At 37.3% G+C, this 20,000-nt stretch overlaps 1 protein-coding gene across 5 annotated transcripts in view; it reads right to left on the reverse strand.

The window, feature by feature from the left end:
• The window catches only part of LOC122807829 (inter-alpha-trypsin inhibitor heavy chain H3-like), a 1,807,468-nt gene that overhangs the window by 1,643,638 nt on the left and 143,830 nt on the right, over positions 1-20,000 (reverse strand). For all 5 annotated transcript variants that reach the window (XM_044078927.1, XM_044078926.1, XM_044078925.1 and 2 more), the window contains exon 4: positions 2,708-2,874. In XM_044078927.1, coding sequence (XP_043934862.1) covers positions 2,708-2,874 — 167 coding nt within the window. The remainder of the gene's footprint in view (positions 1-2,707; positions 2,875-20,000) is intronic.

The following is a 20,000-nucleotide window of genomic DNA, read 5'->3' on the forward strand; positions in this document are numbered from 1 at the left end:
AGAAGAAACTGAAAAAGCTGAAATTATACTCTGTGTTTTACATGATGTAGACAGTGATTTGAAATGGGTATATAAATGTTTAAAAAATGAAATGTATAGTACTTTGGGGCTGAATTTTGTTATCCATCGAAAAGGTTCTAGAAATAACACTAATTTGGTTAAGGAAAAGGTAGTACACTCAAAATTAGGAGCACATTTTTTCACTTCAGTGTTGGGAGTCATTAGGATACAATGCCCTTAAAAATGAAGCAGGAGCAGAATCTTGTAATTTTAAAAATAGTCTGGGGTACGATGTGGTGATATAGTAACTATACAGTCTGGGTTACGGTCTGGTGATATAGTAACTATACAGTCTGGGGTATGATGTGGTGATATAGTAACTATACAGTCTGGGGTACGATGTGGTGATATAGTAACTATACAGTCTGGGGTATGATGTGGTGATATAGTAGCTATACAGTCTGGGTTATGATGTGGTGATATAGTAACTATACAGTCTGGGGTATGATGTGGTGATATAGTAACTATACAGTCTGGGTTATGGTTTGGTGATATAGTAACTATACAGTCTGGGTTATGATGTGGTGATATAGTAACTATACAGTCTGGGGTACGATGTGGTGATATAGTAACTATACAGTCTGGGGTATGATGTGGTGATATAGTAACTATACAGTCTGGGGTACGATGTGGTGATATAGTAACTATACAGTCTGGGGTACGATGTGGTGATATAGTAACTATACAGTCTGAGGTATGATGGGGTGATATAGTAACTATACAGTCTGGGGTATGATGGGGTGGTATAGTAACTATACAGTCTGGGTTATGATGTGGTGATATAGTAACTATACAGTCTGCGTAACGGTTTGGTGATATAGTAACTATACAGTCTGGGTTACGGTTTGTGATATAGTAACTATACAGTCTGGGGTATGATGTGGTGATATAGTAACTATACAGTCTGGGGTATGATGTGGTGATATAGTAACTATACAGTCTGGTATATGATGTGGTGATATAATAACTATACAGTCTGTGGTATGATGGGGTGATATAGTAACTATACAGTCTGGGGTATGATGTGGTGATATAGTAACTATACAGTCTGGGGTATGATGTGGTGATATAGTAACTATACAGTCTGGGTTATGATGTGGGGATATAGTAACTATACAGTCTGGGGTATGATGTGATGATATAGTAACTATACAGTCTGGGGTATGATGTGGTGATATAGTAACTATACAGTCTGGGTTATGATGTGGTGATATAGTAACTATACAGTCTGGGGATGATGTGGTGATATAGTAACTATACAGTCTGGGGTATGATGTGGTGATATAGTAACTATACAGTCTGGGTTATGGTTTGGTGATATAGTAACTATACAGTCTGGGTTATGATGTGGTGATATAGTAACTATACAGTCTGAGTTATCATGTGATGATATAGTAACTATACAGTCTGGGGTATGATGTGGTGATATAGTAACTATACAGTCTGGGGTATGATGTGGTGATATAGTAACTATACAGTCTGGGGTATGATGTGGTGATATAGTAACTATACAGTCTGGGGTATGATGTGGTGATATAGTAACTATACAGTCTGGGGTATGATGTGGTGATATAGTAACTATACAGTCTGGGTTGCGGTTTAGTGATATAGTAACTATACAGTCTGGTTATGGTTTGGTGATATACTAACTATACAGTCTGGGTTATGGTTTGGTGATATAGTAACTATACAGTCTGGGTTGCGGTTTAGTGATATAGTAACTATACAGTCTTGGTTACGGTTTGGTGATATAGTAACTATACAGTCTGGATTATGGTTTGGTGATATAGTAACTATACAGTCTTGGTTACGGTTTGGTGATATAGTAACTATACAGTCTGGATTATGGTTTGGTGATATAGTAACTATACAGTCTTGGTTATGGTTTGGTGATATAGTAAATATACAGTCTGGGTTACGGTTTGGTGATATAGTAACTATACAGTCTGGGTTATGGTTTGGTGATATAGTAAATATACAGTCTGGGTTGCGGTTTAGTGATATAGTAACTATACAGTCTTGGTTACGGTTTGGTGATATAGTAACTATACAGTCTGGATTATGGTTTGGTGATATAGTAACTATATTAAGTCTGATTAGAGGATAGCCTGCAGTGATCTCATATGAGGTCTTTGGCCTCAGAAATACATTCCAACATTGTAACATTATATTATAGTTGTATAAATATTTATAAATATATAGAATTGTGTGCTATGTTTCAGCATTGCCCCACTTACTACATACATCCAGTTGACACACTCCTATCCTGTGTATGCAGAGATGCATACAAGTAAACATTGCTTTGGACTGCTGCAGAACTGAAGTCATCAATGTCTTTATTCTCCACACAGGTGACCTTCTTCTTGGCTGCCTATTAACAGTTACCCAATGCGGGGACTAAGACAACAGTCTCTAAGTTAACAATTACACTTCCTCTGTTGCATGTAATTGGAACCATAAATGCTTAGCTAACTAATTTAAATGCTACCATTAAGTTTGCTTAAATATAAAATAGTATCTACAATGAAACATGCAGAGTAGCTTAAAAAACAATCAAAGGTCTTGACTTGAAGCAGAGACCATGCAATCCAATCCTGTTTAATTGAATCTAATTTTTGATAGAGATTGGGAAAGAATCTATACGTACATGTTAAAGTTGGTGATGAATGCGGTCTTTGGCAGTTCCACATCAAACGTCACTTCTTTGGAGACATTAGCACGATTAGCTACTCTGCTGGTTATTACATTGTGTGCAAATCGTGATGTCACTGTGCAGTCAATTTGGAGGCTGTAAATTTCTATATCAGGGACAGCCTAAAATGCAACAACATATAAAACATGTTAGAAACTTTAATCATTTTTATATAATGATAAAAGTTATACAAAGATTTTTTTTTTAAGCTCCAGCTACAAAAGTAACACAAAAGTCTAATCTGGTACTAATTGTTTCTTGGAGTTATGGCTTTTAATACTAGATGGGAACATCTCTGAGCAGACTATGTCCCACTGATATTGCATAGAATGAAGGTGCATACCACTAATACGGTGGAAAACCATATCATAACAAGGTGCTGTTTCTGGATGCTACTACTCTGAATCTGAGAGTGTGACAGTCCTTTTATCAACTGAATAAAAACACCATAATTTATAAATGACATCAGTGGATTTCCATCAAGATCTACACCGCAAACTGGTTCAGGGTCTGTCTCTATCCAACAGACTCTGTCCAGATTTTCACATACTGTATGATTTTTGCCTAACATTTTTGGTCTGTTCCTCATAAAATTTGTATTTTTTGGGGGAAATTATTGAGAAGTGAAGCTATTAAATAATGACAGACATCTGAGTGGACATATCATCAGGAATTGTGCAGGACTGCTCAGTCTTCACATCCTTCAAAAAATGTATACTAATACAAAATTTGTTGTTCTATAAACTTTCTAAATGTATAGGAGTGATATTTAAAATCTGTTCCAGATTACAGGCCTTTCTTCTCCATTCCCACATTATTTTTGTCTTTGTCCAGATTTCTTGACCTAACAGATTAAGAGCCAATGACTGCAGTAGATGACCAGATTATGTGACGGACCACAGTACCAGTTGTCATCATTTAACACAGCCTGAACTAATAGTATAATACTGAGCGTAATGGATGCCCATGACTGGTCAAGGCCACACTACAAACCAGCCTGGTAAACACAAAAACCTCAGTCTATATTAATGGAACCATGTCATACAACAGGTAGTGGTACCAGAAAACAACACCACTCATTCCACAGTAGAAAACTGACACTCATTACCCCCAAAATTTCACCAACCAATAAATTAATTTATACTATGAAGCAGGATATGGTGACCCTATGGCCTACTTGTGGATGGTTCCCCTGTAGATCTTCTGAAACTAGAAAACACTGTGAGATCCCACTACCAAAATACTAAGACACCCCTGATGATATGTCTACTCTTTGTGATATGCTCCTTTTCAGTAAACAATAAATTCTGCATCGAATGATCAGAAATATGAAATCAATGTTTCATTGATCTAACTGCAAACACCTTACAATGATCACTAAAAGTATTCCAAGATTCAGGCCTAAGAGGTAAACACTGCTACTCTGTGTTTACGAATATTTTAGAAATTGCACACACACACACACACACACACACACACACACACACACACACACACACACACACACACACACACACACACACACACACACACACACACACACACGTATGAACTTCTTCCAGCCTGACAGAACAGTATTAGTTTATATCAGCTTCTTCCCTACCAAACCTTGACTTCATCTAGGTTATATCTGTCTTTATTCAAGCAAATTAAGCAAATTAAAACACAGCAGTACACTTTTTAAAAAGAATATCACTCCAAAATAAAAACACTATGGAGTTTTTAATCATAACATTCTTTTTTCTCAACCATTATGTTATAACATAACGTATGTATCTTAATACTAGCTTAGAAATACAACTTTTGAAATATATTAATACTCAATACATGTTCAGACTTCAAATACTGTACACACCTCACAGAACATGTAATACATCCAACTTACATACTCACATCCTAAAACAGACAAGTAAACAGTAAAACAAATTAAACAATTAAAAACTCCTTAATTTAAAAGTAATTTTGTTCCCTCATTTACTAACAGTAGCACAAATACACATTATTCAAACAAAAATGCACTGTTAATGCCATAAAATCAAAAGCAGTATTTGCAAGTTCAACAGAGTTTACATCATTTATTTTAAAATATCCATACCAGGAGCTAATCACCAAAACAAAAAAAATCAAACCATCTTCTTTTGCTAGCATCCACAAACCCCTTTGTACCTTAGCTTTAAACTAAAGGTTAGAAAGTCTTACATAAACCACATTAGCAATAAACCTGGCACCGTGTGATGCATGGACTGATAGAAAAGAACTACACATCCTTCAGTAATAGAAACACAATTCAAACTAGCCATCAATCAAGTTGTTTAACCAACGATAATTATAATGTATTGTGGCATGACAGAGCAAGAAAATGAACCTAAGGACATGTCACACTACCAGTCAAAATGTCATAAGCAATATTCCCTAAGTACAGTCACACTTTTAGTAAAGATTGCCCAGCTTGGCTAACTGAAGGAAAACCAAATGAAAAGTTCAGTGAAAGAAATCACCAGCAAAAGAGACAAAGAAAAGAAGAAAATAAATCACACACAAACCACCAGCTGTATTCATGAATTCATAGGTTCTTACTGAACATACCACCAAAGGAGACCATCAAAAAATTCAGCGACATCACCCAATACTGTTAGAAGATGAACGGTGTCCCCCATTAAAAAGACTTGTATCACATATCATTGCAATCAGCTATTCAGTCAGTCAGACTTGTTTTAAAAGTAGCTGGGGAAGTGCTCTGCTTGACAGGTAATGGCAGTCTATTCCAGAAAAGGGGTACATGATGGGTTGAGTATCTATCATGTCATCTGGTCTTGTTGAAACGATGACAGAGCAAAGAGCTCATATTCTTAATGAAATTATGTGACAAAGCTTGGGAAATGTGGAAACAAGACCCACTCCCAACAACCGTGACCATTAAAAAACAGTGAAGAACCTGACCTAACAAGCCAACCATAGACCCGTACTCAAACAACTAAAGGCTAAATAAACCTCCTTCCTTCACTCCCCTAAACTTTTATGGCAGGAACACAACAAAGTAGTAGGAAGATCTTCCCCTAAATTAATTATCTAATCTAAGATAAGTACCCTCCCATCGGGTAATCTTTCACCTTCTGACTTCCTCAGAAAATTCTCAAGCCTTTCCATGTTTTCACCTAAACGCAATGCAGCTACACAACAAAGATAACCTAACCTCCTGAATTCATTCCAACTTTTTACTTCAGAAAAATCACCTTGAACCAAAATGTAACCCTTCTTAAACAGATTCATGTGGAATCACCATCTAGACCAGATAATATATACGCCTTTAGTTTTCGTACCACTGCAGAAATATCATCACTGCCCCTCTTGAGCACATTTACAACCTTTGCCTCACCACTAATACTATGCCAGATATTTGGAAATTGTCTTTTGTCATACCAATACCAAAAGAAACCAAGCTCTTTTTCGGTCATTTCCTCAAAATCTCCATCATACCTACCTTTGATAACAATTCTTGAAAAAAAATTATTTGTAACTTAGTTACCACATATCTGCAAAACTCCCACCTGCACTTCATCAAGCAACACATGTTCTTGGCTGATAGGAGCCCAATGACTGTGCCATGGACCCCGACTGATAACATCTTAACTAATATGAATTAAAGGAAATCTTACTGGGGCTCTGTCTGTTCATTGAGTTAACTCAAGCATATGACATGGTCAACAATCCAATTCTATTTCTCCATCTGTAAGACACTGGGGTCAGCCCCAAGACCAGTGCATAGTTTAAATACTTTCTCTCCAACCTCTAATTCTAGGTAAGGATAGGGCCTAGTCCTTCCACCAGTTCCCTTATTCACTCTGGCGGTCCCGCTCTGTCCTCTGTTTGTCTCAGTCTTCAGTAACAAACTCCCGCCAGACCTGCCCCATTTACCACCACTTGTTTATGCCTGTAACATGGTCATCCACAGGTCTGATCCTTTACATTACACAATTTAAACTCAACTTCAAAAAGACTTTAGGTATTTGGGGATCTGGTTAAACCAAACAATAAACTTCCATGAACACATAGAAAAGTTGAGGGCTAAGATAAACCATCTTCTGCACCAAGAGAATATCTCAGTTCTTCTCACATCCAACTTCAATGTATATTTTCTTTGTCAGCTTTTCTATACTTACTCATAAACGTATGCCACTATTAGTTGTGCACTGTATATTGTTTTGTTACTTTATCATGTAACATAAGCTGAGCCTATAATTGGTCATTGTTTGATCAGTGTTCTACCCTCATAAATGAATTTAAATAAATAAACTTTCTCTACTCTTTTTTTCCAGTAAGTGCCATTGGGTCTTTTACAGCCATCTGAACTACGACCAGTTCAGGTAGATGAGGCCTTGGTTTATCATCACATCCGAAGGACACCACACTCAGGAGTGCAGTACCCTATTATGCTACTTTGCAGTGTCAGTATTGAAAAATGATTAGAAGAACTTGCTGTGGGAAGACAAGTGTTCTATCTGTTGAGCCACTGACACATTAAATGGAACTTTAAAATTAAGATCTTTAAAATAAAATTTAAATATTACTTCTATGTAGTACATGGAGCATTGTGATTATGAGCAGAAAAACAGCTAAATTGTATCCTGGTTCAGTGCTGCTATAGCATGAGATGTGGCTGACCTTAACAATGCTTAAAGGGGTGTTTAACAATTGTTAAGCACTCCAACATGTTGTTAAGTTTGGGTCGGCACTAAAAGCAGGACCAATAAACAGCAGCAGCAGCAGGGCATGAAATGAATTGTTTCAACTCCCGCTTGTGCCGGCTGTCTGCTAAAGTTCACACAGTACTTTAGTTACAACTGCTTCCCTTAGACAGGAAATACATAAGAATGTCAACCACTTCCTCAATGCTTTACCAGGATTCAAAGCCAACACAATGCATTATGTTTGCCATTTTTTTTAATTTAACCTTTTAATAATCTGTGGTACATGGAAAAGATAAATTTTCATGTACTACAAAGAAATATGACTGGATTTTAAAATTATGTCTTCGCAACATGGATGCCAAAAACTGATCGCAGTTGTCTTTTTTATATGTTTTAGTATTTATATTTTACCCAATTCCACTGAATTGTACTTAGAATAAGAAATGATATGCAGTTTCTATTTAGTTTTTATGTAATGTACAAACTATCACATGCTTACAAATAACCATTTGTTATAGCAACAAAATAAGTTCATATTTAAAGGGTGCAAATACTAATTTCAAACATACAAACTGGGTGCAAGCACCCATAATAACACCACATGAAGACATTAAAAGGCAAACATAAAATATTTCAATGCTTGGGTACTACAAAAATCACTTCCACAGGCAAAAAACTCTCCAACATGTGGCACTGTAATTGCTTGCAGCATAGCCAGACCTAAGCAACACACAAACACATACAGCATACAGCATCTTCCACCATAAGCCCAGAGGTTTGGCCAGGCGCTACAAACGCAGTCCACTTTCCATGATAACGTACTTGTCATTGGTGACTCCACAGTTTATCGCACTGATGAGCTACTCATAAGGTTGAGCACAGACAAGGCAAACATTAGCTGCCTCTCAGATGATAAAATCCATCATATCACCAAGGTTCTCAAGTATGAATATGACATGGTCATTGTCCATATGGGTGTAAATGACCTGCAATATATCCCCTTGATCTGTATGAACAGGATGGAGCTACTGAGCATGTCTCTATGGCTGGAAGGAAACTAGTTTTAAGCAGTGGCCTACTATTGGTGAAAATAATGGTATAATGTATCCTGCCATCTGTGACAATAATGTTACAATATATCCTGCCATAAGTGACAATAATGCTACAATATATCCTCCCATCAGTGACAATAATGTTACAATATATCCTGCCATAAGTGACAATAATGTTACAATATATCCTCCCATCAGTGACAATAATGCTATAATATATCCTGCCATCAATGACAATAATGCTACATTATATCCTGCCATCAGTGAGAATAATGCTACAATATATCCTGCCATCAGTGACAATAATGTTACAATATATCCTGCCATAAGTGACAATAATGCTACAATATATCCTGCCATAAGTGACAATAATGCTACAATATATCCTCCCATCAGTGACAATAATGTTACAATACTTCCTACCAGCTTCATTTTTTCCTCTCACTCTCTCCCTTACAAACTCCCATTCTTCCAAACTTACCTGCTACACTTCTCGGACTTCACTGATTGTCTTCCTTGATAGAACTCTCTCTTGTCTCATCCCGCTCCGTTCGCCCTTCGGGCTCACTCCGCTCCCCTACCCTGCCCCCTATTCCCACCTGCCCCCAGTGCTCCTATATTTAGCCTCCCACAGACCACACCCCTCCAAACTCTGCACCTATCATACTAACCATATAGTTATTATGCCCAACCTCTTTCTCTCTTAACCCACTCAATCAAACCATCTCTAATCACCCCTTCACCTCTCTCCTATTCTATTACTAATTCTCAACAGTCCTTCTATCTCTTACCCTCAATTTTCTCTATTCAACTCCCCATCCTAAGAATGTCTATCTCTATAATTCCCCACAACATTCATATTTTAATGTGGATTTTCTTATTACCACCTCTATCCACCACTTATCTCATTACCTCTTATGAATATTCTCTTAACAATACCCTACCATTACCATCCAAAGACACCTCATCTACTACAGAATTTTCTCCTTACTACCTCCTAAATATCATTTTCAAACCCAGCTACCAATTAGCCAAATTTCATCGACTTGCACATATTAAATACTCTAACCTAAAAGCTAGAAAAGTATTTTATTTCTACTGCAAGCCACAACAACCTAAATCTTTAACACCCCTTCAATCTCTATTAGATGGTGACATCCACCCAAACCCTGGCCCTAACAATCCCCCCACCACTACAAATAACTACCAAGACAATTTGATAACCTCTTCACCTACCAAACCTACCAACTCACTCTTAATTGCACATCTAAACATATGCAGTATTTGTAACAAAATTGCTCAACTTCATGCCCTCTTACAGGCCCATCCATTTGATATTCTATGTTTATCAGAAACATGGCTAAAACCCACCATTAAAGACAACAAAATCACCCCTCCTGGCTATAATATCATCAGACTTGACCGTACTTCCAAACAGGGGGGAGGAGTAGCAATCCTCTATAAAAATGAGCTTCAAGTCAGTACACTTAATCTTACTTTACCCACAAACACTAGTGCAGAAATAATTTTCTCCGAACTTCAGCTTAATACAAGTAAAGCCATAAACATCATCTGTGTCTGTCTTCCCCCAGAGAACAATAGTAATACTGTAGAGTATATTTTCAGCTGGCTTTCTAGTAACATCCCTCACGAAACCATAATTCTTGGGGACTTCAACATTGATTGGAATTCCTGTACAAATACCAACCCCACCACCCACATTAACCTTTATGGCTTTTCTCAACTTATAGAATCCCCCACCAGAACCAATAAAATCAATAACAAAGCAACCACCTTAGATTGGATACTTACCAACACTCCTCAGCAAACCTACACAACAGGTATCCTTCCAGATGACCTCAGTGACCACTCTCTAACATATATTATCAGACATAAAACCTGCATAATATTCCCTAACACCTTCCGAACAATACGCTCAAAAAAGCATTTTAACCCACAACTTTTCCAAGCAGAACTCGAACAATGTAATTGGACCCCATTAAAAACTCTCCCTCTAAACAATGCAGTGGAATACTTTAATTCTACATTCTTAGCTATCCTGGATCATCACGCTCCTACTCGTTCTATTAGAATCAAAGCCAAACCAGCCCCTTGGCTTACTAACAATACTAAACAAAAAACCCTAGTTAGAAATAAACACTGGACAAAATGGCGTACTACTAAGACTCCAATAGACCATCAAACCTTTAGACAACATAGAAACAGCACAAAAAGAGCCGTCCTGCTAGACAAAAAGAATTATTATCTCCAACTACAGCAAACCTCTCAGACAACCAAACAAATTCTGGACTAGTATTAATAATCTTCTCTACCCAGGTCAATTGATCACACCCAATCCTCAGGGTTCTAACCCCAATAATGCAATACAAACTGCTAATTCCTTTAATTCTTTCTTCACAGATACCATCCAAACTCTAGCCAGCCACCTATCACCTGATATATCCAACCTCCCCACTTCTTCTGCTATTCTACCCCCTCAATTCCACCCCCAACCTGTGTCTACCTCATATATCTCCTCCCTTCTCCAAAAGCTAAAACCTTCCTCCCCATCAGCAGACAAACTACCAGCAGAATTCTTACAAAAAGGAGCTAAGGCCATTGCCTACCCTATTTCCATTCTAATAAATAGATCTATAAATGAAGGAGATGTCCCATTAATCTGGAAAATCTCTCATATCATCCCACTACACAAAGGGGGAAACTCCAACGACTTCTCCAACTATTGTCCCATGGCTTTATTATCCCCTATAGCCAAAATCATGGAGAAATGCATCCACAAACAAATTCTCAACCACCTCCTCCAAAATAACCTACTTGCTAACTGCCAACATGGCTTCAGACCTTTCCACAGTACCACCACTGCCCTGCTATCATTCTCAAACTACATCAATAACAACCGTAACAACAACTGTCTTTCATCAGCTGTCTTCATTGACCTATCCAAAGCTTTTGACATGGTTAACCACCAACTTCTCCTGCATACACTTGAGTCTCGTTCACTGGATTCTCTATCTTTGAACTGGTTTACATCTTACCTTAATAACCGTCAGCAGGCTGTACTCTGGCACAATGAGCTATCTAATCCCCTCCCGATCTCCCTCGGTGTCCCACAAGGCTCCATTTTAGGCCCACTCTTATTTTCCATCTTCATTAATGACCTGCAATCTGCTATTCCATACTCCACCTGCATTCAGTACGCAGATGACTCGACCTTAATCTGCTCACCTACCTCACCAACCGAACTTCAGTCCCTTACCCAAAAAGCCTTCAGCACTGTAGAACAATGGTTCTCCCACCGCTACCTCCTTCTAAATCCCAAAAAAACTAAATTGTTACTTTTCAGCCCAACCAAAAAGTCCATCTCTTTTCATTTCAATCTCACTTCTAATAATGGTACCCTTAACTCACCTGAACCTACCACTAAACTGCTAGGAATAACAATTGACAACAATCTAAACTTTGATATACACATAAACACTACAATAAAATTAATTAATAAGAAACTGGGATCCCTTTACAGAATCAAACCCTTTCTTACTCCAGTAGCTAGGTCTGCTATAGCTAGAACTCACCTTTTATCCACTCTGCTCTACGCCGCTCCCATTTATACTAATATCTCAAAAAACAACCTCAAGAAACTAACAACTTCCTATAATAATATTGCTAGATTTGCTACAGGCTCTCCTTTCAGAACACATCACTGCCTTAATCTTAAACAATTAAACTGGCTAGAATTCCTTAACCAGCTTCAATTTCACCAGCTCATAAGACCCTGTATCAACCTAGCAACACTCATACTCTCTAGCCTCATCACACCTTATAACAATCTCAAAAATCTACGTTCCTCAAACAAACTGCTGATTAATACTACTAAATCCAACAACTCAGCAGGTGACTCCTTATTCTCCACCTCTGTAGGAAAACTATGGAATCAACTTCCTTCCGATATCACAGCTCAGACCTCTCTTTTTCTTTTTAAAAAACAACTAAAACCATATCTCAATAATCACTGGCTATGCTCCTGTACTAACCCTGACTAATTCTGCCCCCCCACTTACTCTTCTCACCCTTCCTTCATCTACTACTTATTACAAATTAACAATATATCCTATAGTACACAAATTTTATGTATATATGTAAAAGTTATCTCTGTATCTTAAAGAACTGGATTACTATTATACTGTATTAGTTAAAACTTTTGTATTATCTTATATTTTCGTTGATTTCTTTGACAACGCTGTACAACTTCTATTCTTTTAGCATCTATTTACTCTGTACAAATACATGGAACTTTTCTCCCCAGGCCTCTACTGGAAATGGACTTGCATCCAGTTAGACTAGCCCAGTCAACAAATGTAAACTGTAAATGTAAATGCAGTATACTTTAACCAACTTAAGAGTAGGTTAGAATTGAAAAAAAAAAAATAAAACTTTTATTTCTTCGATTTTTTTATATTCTTTTAAGAATTCCTTTAGCTAACATGTTATGCTAAAATTATATTGCTTTTATGGTACAATCATTGCTGTATAAAACTGTTTTGATGTTATTCTCTATTAAATTGTAAGTTTTTTCCTTGGAGCTTTTCTCCCCGGGCCTCTACTGAAAATGGACATATATCCAGTTAGACTAGCCCAGTCAACAAATGTAAAATAAAATAAAAATAAAAATAAAATAAATAAAATATATCCTGCCATAAGTGACAATAATGCTACAATATATCCTCCCATCAGTGACAATAATGCTGTAATATATCCTGCCATCAGTGAGAATAATTTTACAATATATCCTGCCATCAGTGACAATAATGCTACAATATATCCTGCCATCAGTGACAATAATGCTACAATATATCATGCCATCAGTGAACAATAATGCTGCATTATATCCTGCAATCAGTGACAATAATGCTACAATATATCCTCCCGTCAGTGACAATAATGTTATAATATATCCTGCCATCACTGACAGTAATGTTACAATATATCCTGTCATCAGTGACAATAATGCTAGAATATATCCTCTCATCAGTGACAATAATGTTATAATATATCCTGCCATCAGTGACAATAATGCTACAATATATCCTACCATCAGTGACAATAATGCTACATTATATCCTGCCCTCAGTGACAATAATGCTACAATAAATCCTGCCATCAGTGACAATAATGCTACAATATATCATGCCATCAGTGACAATAATGCTACAATATATCCTGCATCATTGACAATAATGCTACAATATATCCTGCCATCAGTGAGCCATCAGTGACAATAATGCCACAATATAACCTGACATCAGTGAAAATAATACTACATTATATCCTGCCATCAGTGACAATAATGCTACAATATATCCTGCCATCAGTGACAATAATGCTACAATATATCCTGCCATAAGTGACAATAATGTTACAATATATCCTGCCATCAGTGACAATAATGCTACAATATATCCTAACATCAGTGACAATAATGCTACAATATATCCTGCCATCAGTGACAATAATGCTACATTATATCCTGCCATCAGTGAGAATAATGCTACAATATATCATGCCATTAGTGAGAACAATGCTACAATATATCCTGCCATCAGTGACAATAATGCTACAATATATCCTGCCATCAGTGAGAATAATGCTACAATATATCCTGCCATCAGTGACAATAATGCTACATTATATCCTGCCATCAGTGAGAATAATGCTACAATATATCATGCCATTAGTGAGAACAATGCTACAATATATCCTGCCATCAGTGACAATAATGCTACATTATATCCTGCCATCAGCGACACTAATGCTACAATATATCCTGCCATCAGTGACAATAATGCTACAATATATCCTACCATCAGTGACAATAATGTTACAATATATCCTGCCATCAGTGACAATAATGCTACATTATATCCTGCCATCATTGACAATAATGCTACAATATATCCTGCCATCAGTGACAATAATGCGACAATATATCCTGCCATCAGTGACAATAATGCTACAATATATCCTGCCATCAGTGACAATAATGCTACAATATATCCTACCATCAGTGACAATAATGTTACAATATATCCTGCCATCAGTGACAATAATGCTACATTATATCATGCCATCAGTGACAATAATGCTACAATATATCCTGCCATCAGTGACAATAATGCGACAATATATCCTGCCATCAGTGACAATAATTTTACAATATATCCTGCCATCAGTGACAATATTGCTACAATATATCCTGCCATCAGTGACAATAATGCTACATTATATCCTGCAATCAGTGACAATAATGTTACAATATATCCTGCCATCAGTGACAATAATGCTACAATATATCCTGCCATCAGTGACAATAATGCTACAATATATCCTGCCATCAGTGACAATAATGCTACAATATAAGCAAAGAAGATTGAGTTTAATAATTGTCCTAGCTGCTGGTGTAATTCTGAGGGGTCCCACTGTATGACAACCTGGACTGAGATGGAAGGTAGTCCTACCTATTTCACCAGGGATTACCGTCACCCCTTTCCCTATATTTTATACATACTATGACATTCTCTATTCATAGAGTGTCTTTTTAGGGAATATGAGTTTACAGCCGCTACAACCCTAACAAATACAAACTTGAATCTAGTAAATAGTGTAGCACAGTTTGATGCTATGAGTTTAACTAAGAAAACATCCTCACTCGAGACATTCCTGACCCTAAGAAATGTGGTTATTTCTGTTGTCAGTGATATCCTGCTCCAGTACAGTGAGAACACGTCAGTCTTATATGTTTATACTGTCTGTTCCTGCAAGCAGAGATTGCTGGAACACTAGTGCTGGCATGTCCATCTTTATCCAAAATACTGACACCTTGAAATAAATTGACCATGGCAATGAACTTAAACTCTGTCATATAACAGCATCTGTAAATGAGACCTCATATAACATCTCAAACAACTAGAAATCCCTATCCATGACACCCGCAAGTCATGAAGCATGTCTTAAGAAATGAAAGACCCTCTCCACTGCCCCACATGCTATCATTATAGGGAATGTTAACCAGCGATCCATAAATTGGTGTTCCTGCACATTAGTAAACAAACATGTTTAGTGCTTCCTTGACTTTATCACTGCAAACCTCCCTTTATCAAATAGTACCCTTGCTGACCAAAAGGAAAAAATATAATCTTGTCCTCACCAACACAGCACATGTCTGTTTCCCAACCTTTCTCAGACCCTCAGTACTCAAATCAGAGCACCATATTATTCACCATATGGCCACAGTTTAGGCAATCATCCAACCCAAGCACCTTTAGAGACTTCTCCAAGGGCAATGTGCTTGTGCTTGATAATGATTAGAGACAGTTAAAGATCCCTTGAAGACCTCATAACAATAAACCATCATATATCCTGTAAAAGCTCTCACATAAAATGCCTCTATTCTCTACAAATGCAATGGTAATTTTAGAAATAAACTTCTCTGGCAGAACTCAACCATAAACAAACTCTAGAATAAAGAAAAAAGCTTATGGCCCTAAAGAAGATATCAAAATCTCAGCACCTATTTTATTATATTTTACATTTGTTTAACGGGGATGTCCGACTGGGCCAGTGGCCCTCTTTCAATGGAGGCTCGGGGGAGAAAAGCTCCATTACAAAAAACACATTACAAACAATACAAGAAACTGATAGCAATCAAGAATACTTAACTTTGGTAAATATAGGTTGTAAATAGTTTATACATAAACAATAAAAACTGAGAGAGTAATATAAAGTAGAAAAAAGAAAGCTAACAAATAAAGTAGCATGAAATAGATTGTGCCATCACAGAGAAATGACTGATCAGTAGATCAATATCATGGTTTGACAGTAAATAGTTATGAGATACATGTATTGTATATGAACAAGAATATGGCTGATTGTTGCTATGTTAGTGTTACTTGCTCTAAACAGTGATAGCTAAGGCGATATTGAGGTGAGGTACAAGAAGGAGGGAATATGATGAAACTGTAGGAAGCTTGAGATAGGTAGATAAAGATAGGAGCAGTAGTGAGCTTGAGATAGGTAGAGAGAAATGCCACAAATCAACCTTAAAAGAGTTAATGAAGAAGTGAGGAGTAATTTCAAATCCTACAAAGCTAATTATTAACTATAACTTGCTATGTCAGGACAGGATAGCCTCAAGGCATTCTTTTAAAAACCTGTTTACATATACATGCAAGAATTAAAATAGCATTAATTTTATAGAACTTTGTATTTGCTTTATACATGCCCAAAGTGGTTTAAAAATATGAGCATGTATCTTTCTGTTATAAGAGAACTTACTTTAAGAGAACTGAGCTAAAATAAATCGTGTCCTTTGTACTCACGTTAGGAAACCGAAAACCCCGCTATCCATTTATTTATTTATTTATTTGGTTATCCATTTATTGAATGATTGATTGATTTAAGAACATAGGTAGAACAGTCATTCCTCGCAACCATTTGCAGACCTTGGGTAGCAGAATATTCTCAATAAATTTGTTATGTAAACATTTGAGTACACAGAAAATATAAAAAAATGAAAAGAAATAAAAAATCAGTGTTGTATAGAAATTATGAAGTAACATTTAACTGCACAGAAAAGATGAGAAAGCAAACTTTCTCACTACGTTTGTATATGCCCAATTCAATTTTTCCACATTCCGCTTTTTTAGATAAATTATGTCACCCATGTGTATTTACCCCTGCCCTGAAGGATATGCTGAATATCTGCAAGTCAAATGGGACAAAAGTCACTTGCTCTAGGGATCTTAACCTAGCCTATGACAGTCACAGAACATGCTGGAGAGACAGACGTATCTCCCAGAGATTGCCACTACTCTGGAGTAAACTTCCAAGTCACATGAAGCAGAGATCCTCGCTGATCCTATACAAGTGCAACCTGGACAGATGGATGGGAGACAGCAAAGTCACTCCGGGGTTGGGATACATGTACCTCATGGATAGGGGTAGTTGGTGTTTATCATAGACTCACTCTGCAAAATATGTCCATCTAACCAAGGACAATTGAGGCAACTCGGGATTAACATGGCTAGGCTTGTAAGGGCTCCAGGGCTGCTAGCTTATGTTATATTTTGCAGTTCTGCATGATGGAGAAAGAAATACAGACTATATTTGCTTTTTACTAGCAAATTACATGGAATAGTTTATGTAGCTAAGGACTGTTATATTTGAAACACTTGCAAAGGAAACAGGAAAGTTTGACCCCAGACTAATTGACCCAAATTAAATTTAATAAAAGCAGTTTTCTACTTAATATTTTACTCAGAAATTTTACATAGCAATTTAATAAATTATTTAACATTTTAATATGTAAATGTTGATTTATTTAACATATTATTTAATATGTAAATATTACTAATTTAATCAATTGTAATTTTTAACATACAATACAATCAGTTTGAAATTTTAATTAGGAAGTTAACATATTATTTATTAATTTTAGATGGCCCATTCAGAAATTGTGAGCAGCTCCACATAAGTATTCCACATTTGTGTAACTGGCACAACATAGCTCTATGTATGCACGCGCGTTTTGTAATTTTTTTTTTTAGTTCAAATTGTTTTGGCTCAAACATTAATTTTATTATTGCTATTTTAATGAGGACCAGCAGGTGGCACTAGTTACACTTTTTAGTGTGCTGTGATGACATTCTACTTTAAATGTGTTATGCGTTACCAAAATCAACGCCGCGTGGTTTGCGTCTCATAACAGTAGCGTAAGAAAGAGCTCAAGACTTGATGTTGGCAACACATTCTCTGTGTAAAATCAGTTCAAGCAGGTATTTTACCAGGACTTCATGCTGGCAATCCATTCTTTGTTTTTGTCTCATATTCTTTAATTTAATCTCATACCGCGGTGGTGGTGCTGCGGGTAGCGTTGTCGCCTCACAGTTAGACGTTGCCCGTTCGATTCTCAGTTAGAGCGTCTTCTGTGTAGCGACATGCGTGAATGGGCGTTCCTTCACTGAAGGTTGTGCGTCAGGCCCGGCAAAACAGCACGTAAAACTCTACTGCCAATCATTAGCGGACCGGAGTTCCGCTGTGGCGACCCCTAACCGGGAAAAGCCGAAGGACACAACAACAACTGTCATGTCAGTTCCGGTACTGAATCTAGCAGATTTTAATGTTTACGTAGTGTATATGAAACTTTTAATGGATGTTTTATTCTGTGGACATTGTTATTGTTTTTATAGTAATCTTAGAAGCGTATATTTAACATTTTACAGATATAGTTTCGGTAACTGTTAATGCTGATGTCAAATCATCCAGGATCAAAACAGCTGGGACACAGATCATCCTGTACCACTTGCATTTGGCAGCTTTTTCTAGTTGTTTTTGACAGCACTCCAGTAGAAGGAATAAGCTCCACTGTGTTATGCTTGAAGGGATGTGCACCTCCTGCTTTAAAGAAAGCATTCAAAATTAAACTGAAGAAGTTAAACTTCAAAATGTATATAGGTTCATAGGTAGGTACTAGGCTATTGGCCCTAGGGCATAATTAAGCCCAGTCAAAAATTTTGTGCTATTGCCTCCCTCCCAAGTGGTTTAGTTACCTGCACCCCTGTCGAGCAGGGCCACAGAAGTGATTCCCGGGGTGAATTTCCTGTTTCCCATCCACTCATCAAGATTTCTCTTGAAGAGCGCCAATGAGGAGCTCTGCCTCACACATATGGGGACCTTATTCCAGAGCAAGGGGAGCCTCTGGGACACAAATCTGTCCCTCCAACACATCCTGTTTATTGATGATGTCAGATTTATGTCCCTTGAGCGTGTAGCTCTGGTGGATTGGGTTTTCCTTAGGTGGAGCATTTCTAGCAATTTGAGTTTTGACATGGCCTTGTAAGTCAGGCAGAGATCACCTCTGAGTAGCCAGTATGCGACCGAGTACAGTCTGAGTTTTTTTAGCCTCATGGCATAGGGCATCTGTTTAAAGCCCATTATCCACTTTGTGAGGTACTTTAGAGGCCTCTCCAGTTGCTGCAGATGTTTTGTTAGGTACATCCCGAATGGGGCATTATATTCAATAATGGGTCTAATGAGTGATGAGTAGAGGGGGACAATAACTTCCTTATTCCTGGATGCAAACCCCTTTGTGATAAGGTGGGCTATGTAGAAGGATTTTCTAACCACTTTGGCAATGTGGTTGTCGAAGGAGAGGTTACTATCCACCTGAGTCCCTAGGTCTCTTATCACACTCTCTGTGATAAATGGGCTACCACCTATGTTGTAGTTCATAAGTACTTGTTTTTTACCAAAGGGGATGACAATCCACTTTTTGGCATTTAGCTTGAGGCCATGATTTTGGCATCGTATCTGTATCAGTGAGACCCTTTTGAAGGATGTCTACATTAGTAGGAGTCTCAATTATGGCACCCAGTTTGCAGTCGTCTGTGAACTTTGTGAGCCATAGTCCGTCTGTGTTTGCTTGTACCTCAGAGA

The sequence above is a fragment of the Protopterus annectens genome, chromosome 7.part1 (genome assembly GCF_019279795.1).
Source record: "Protopterus annectens isolate FY-2018-M chromosome 7.part1, PAN1.0, whole genome shotgun sequence".
Taxonomy (NCBI): domain Eukaryota; kingdom Metazoa; phylum Chordata; order Ceratodontiformes; family Protopteridae; genus Protopterus; species Protopterus annectens.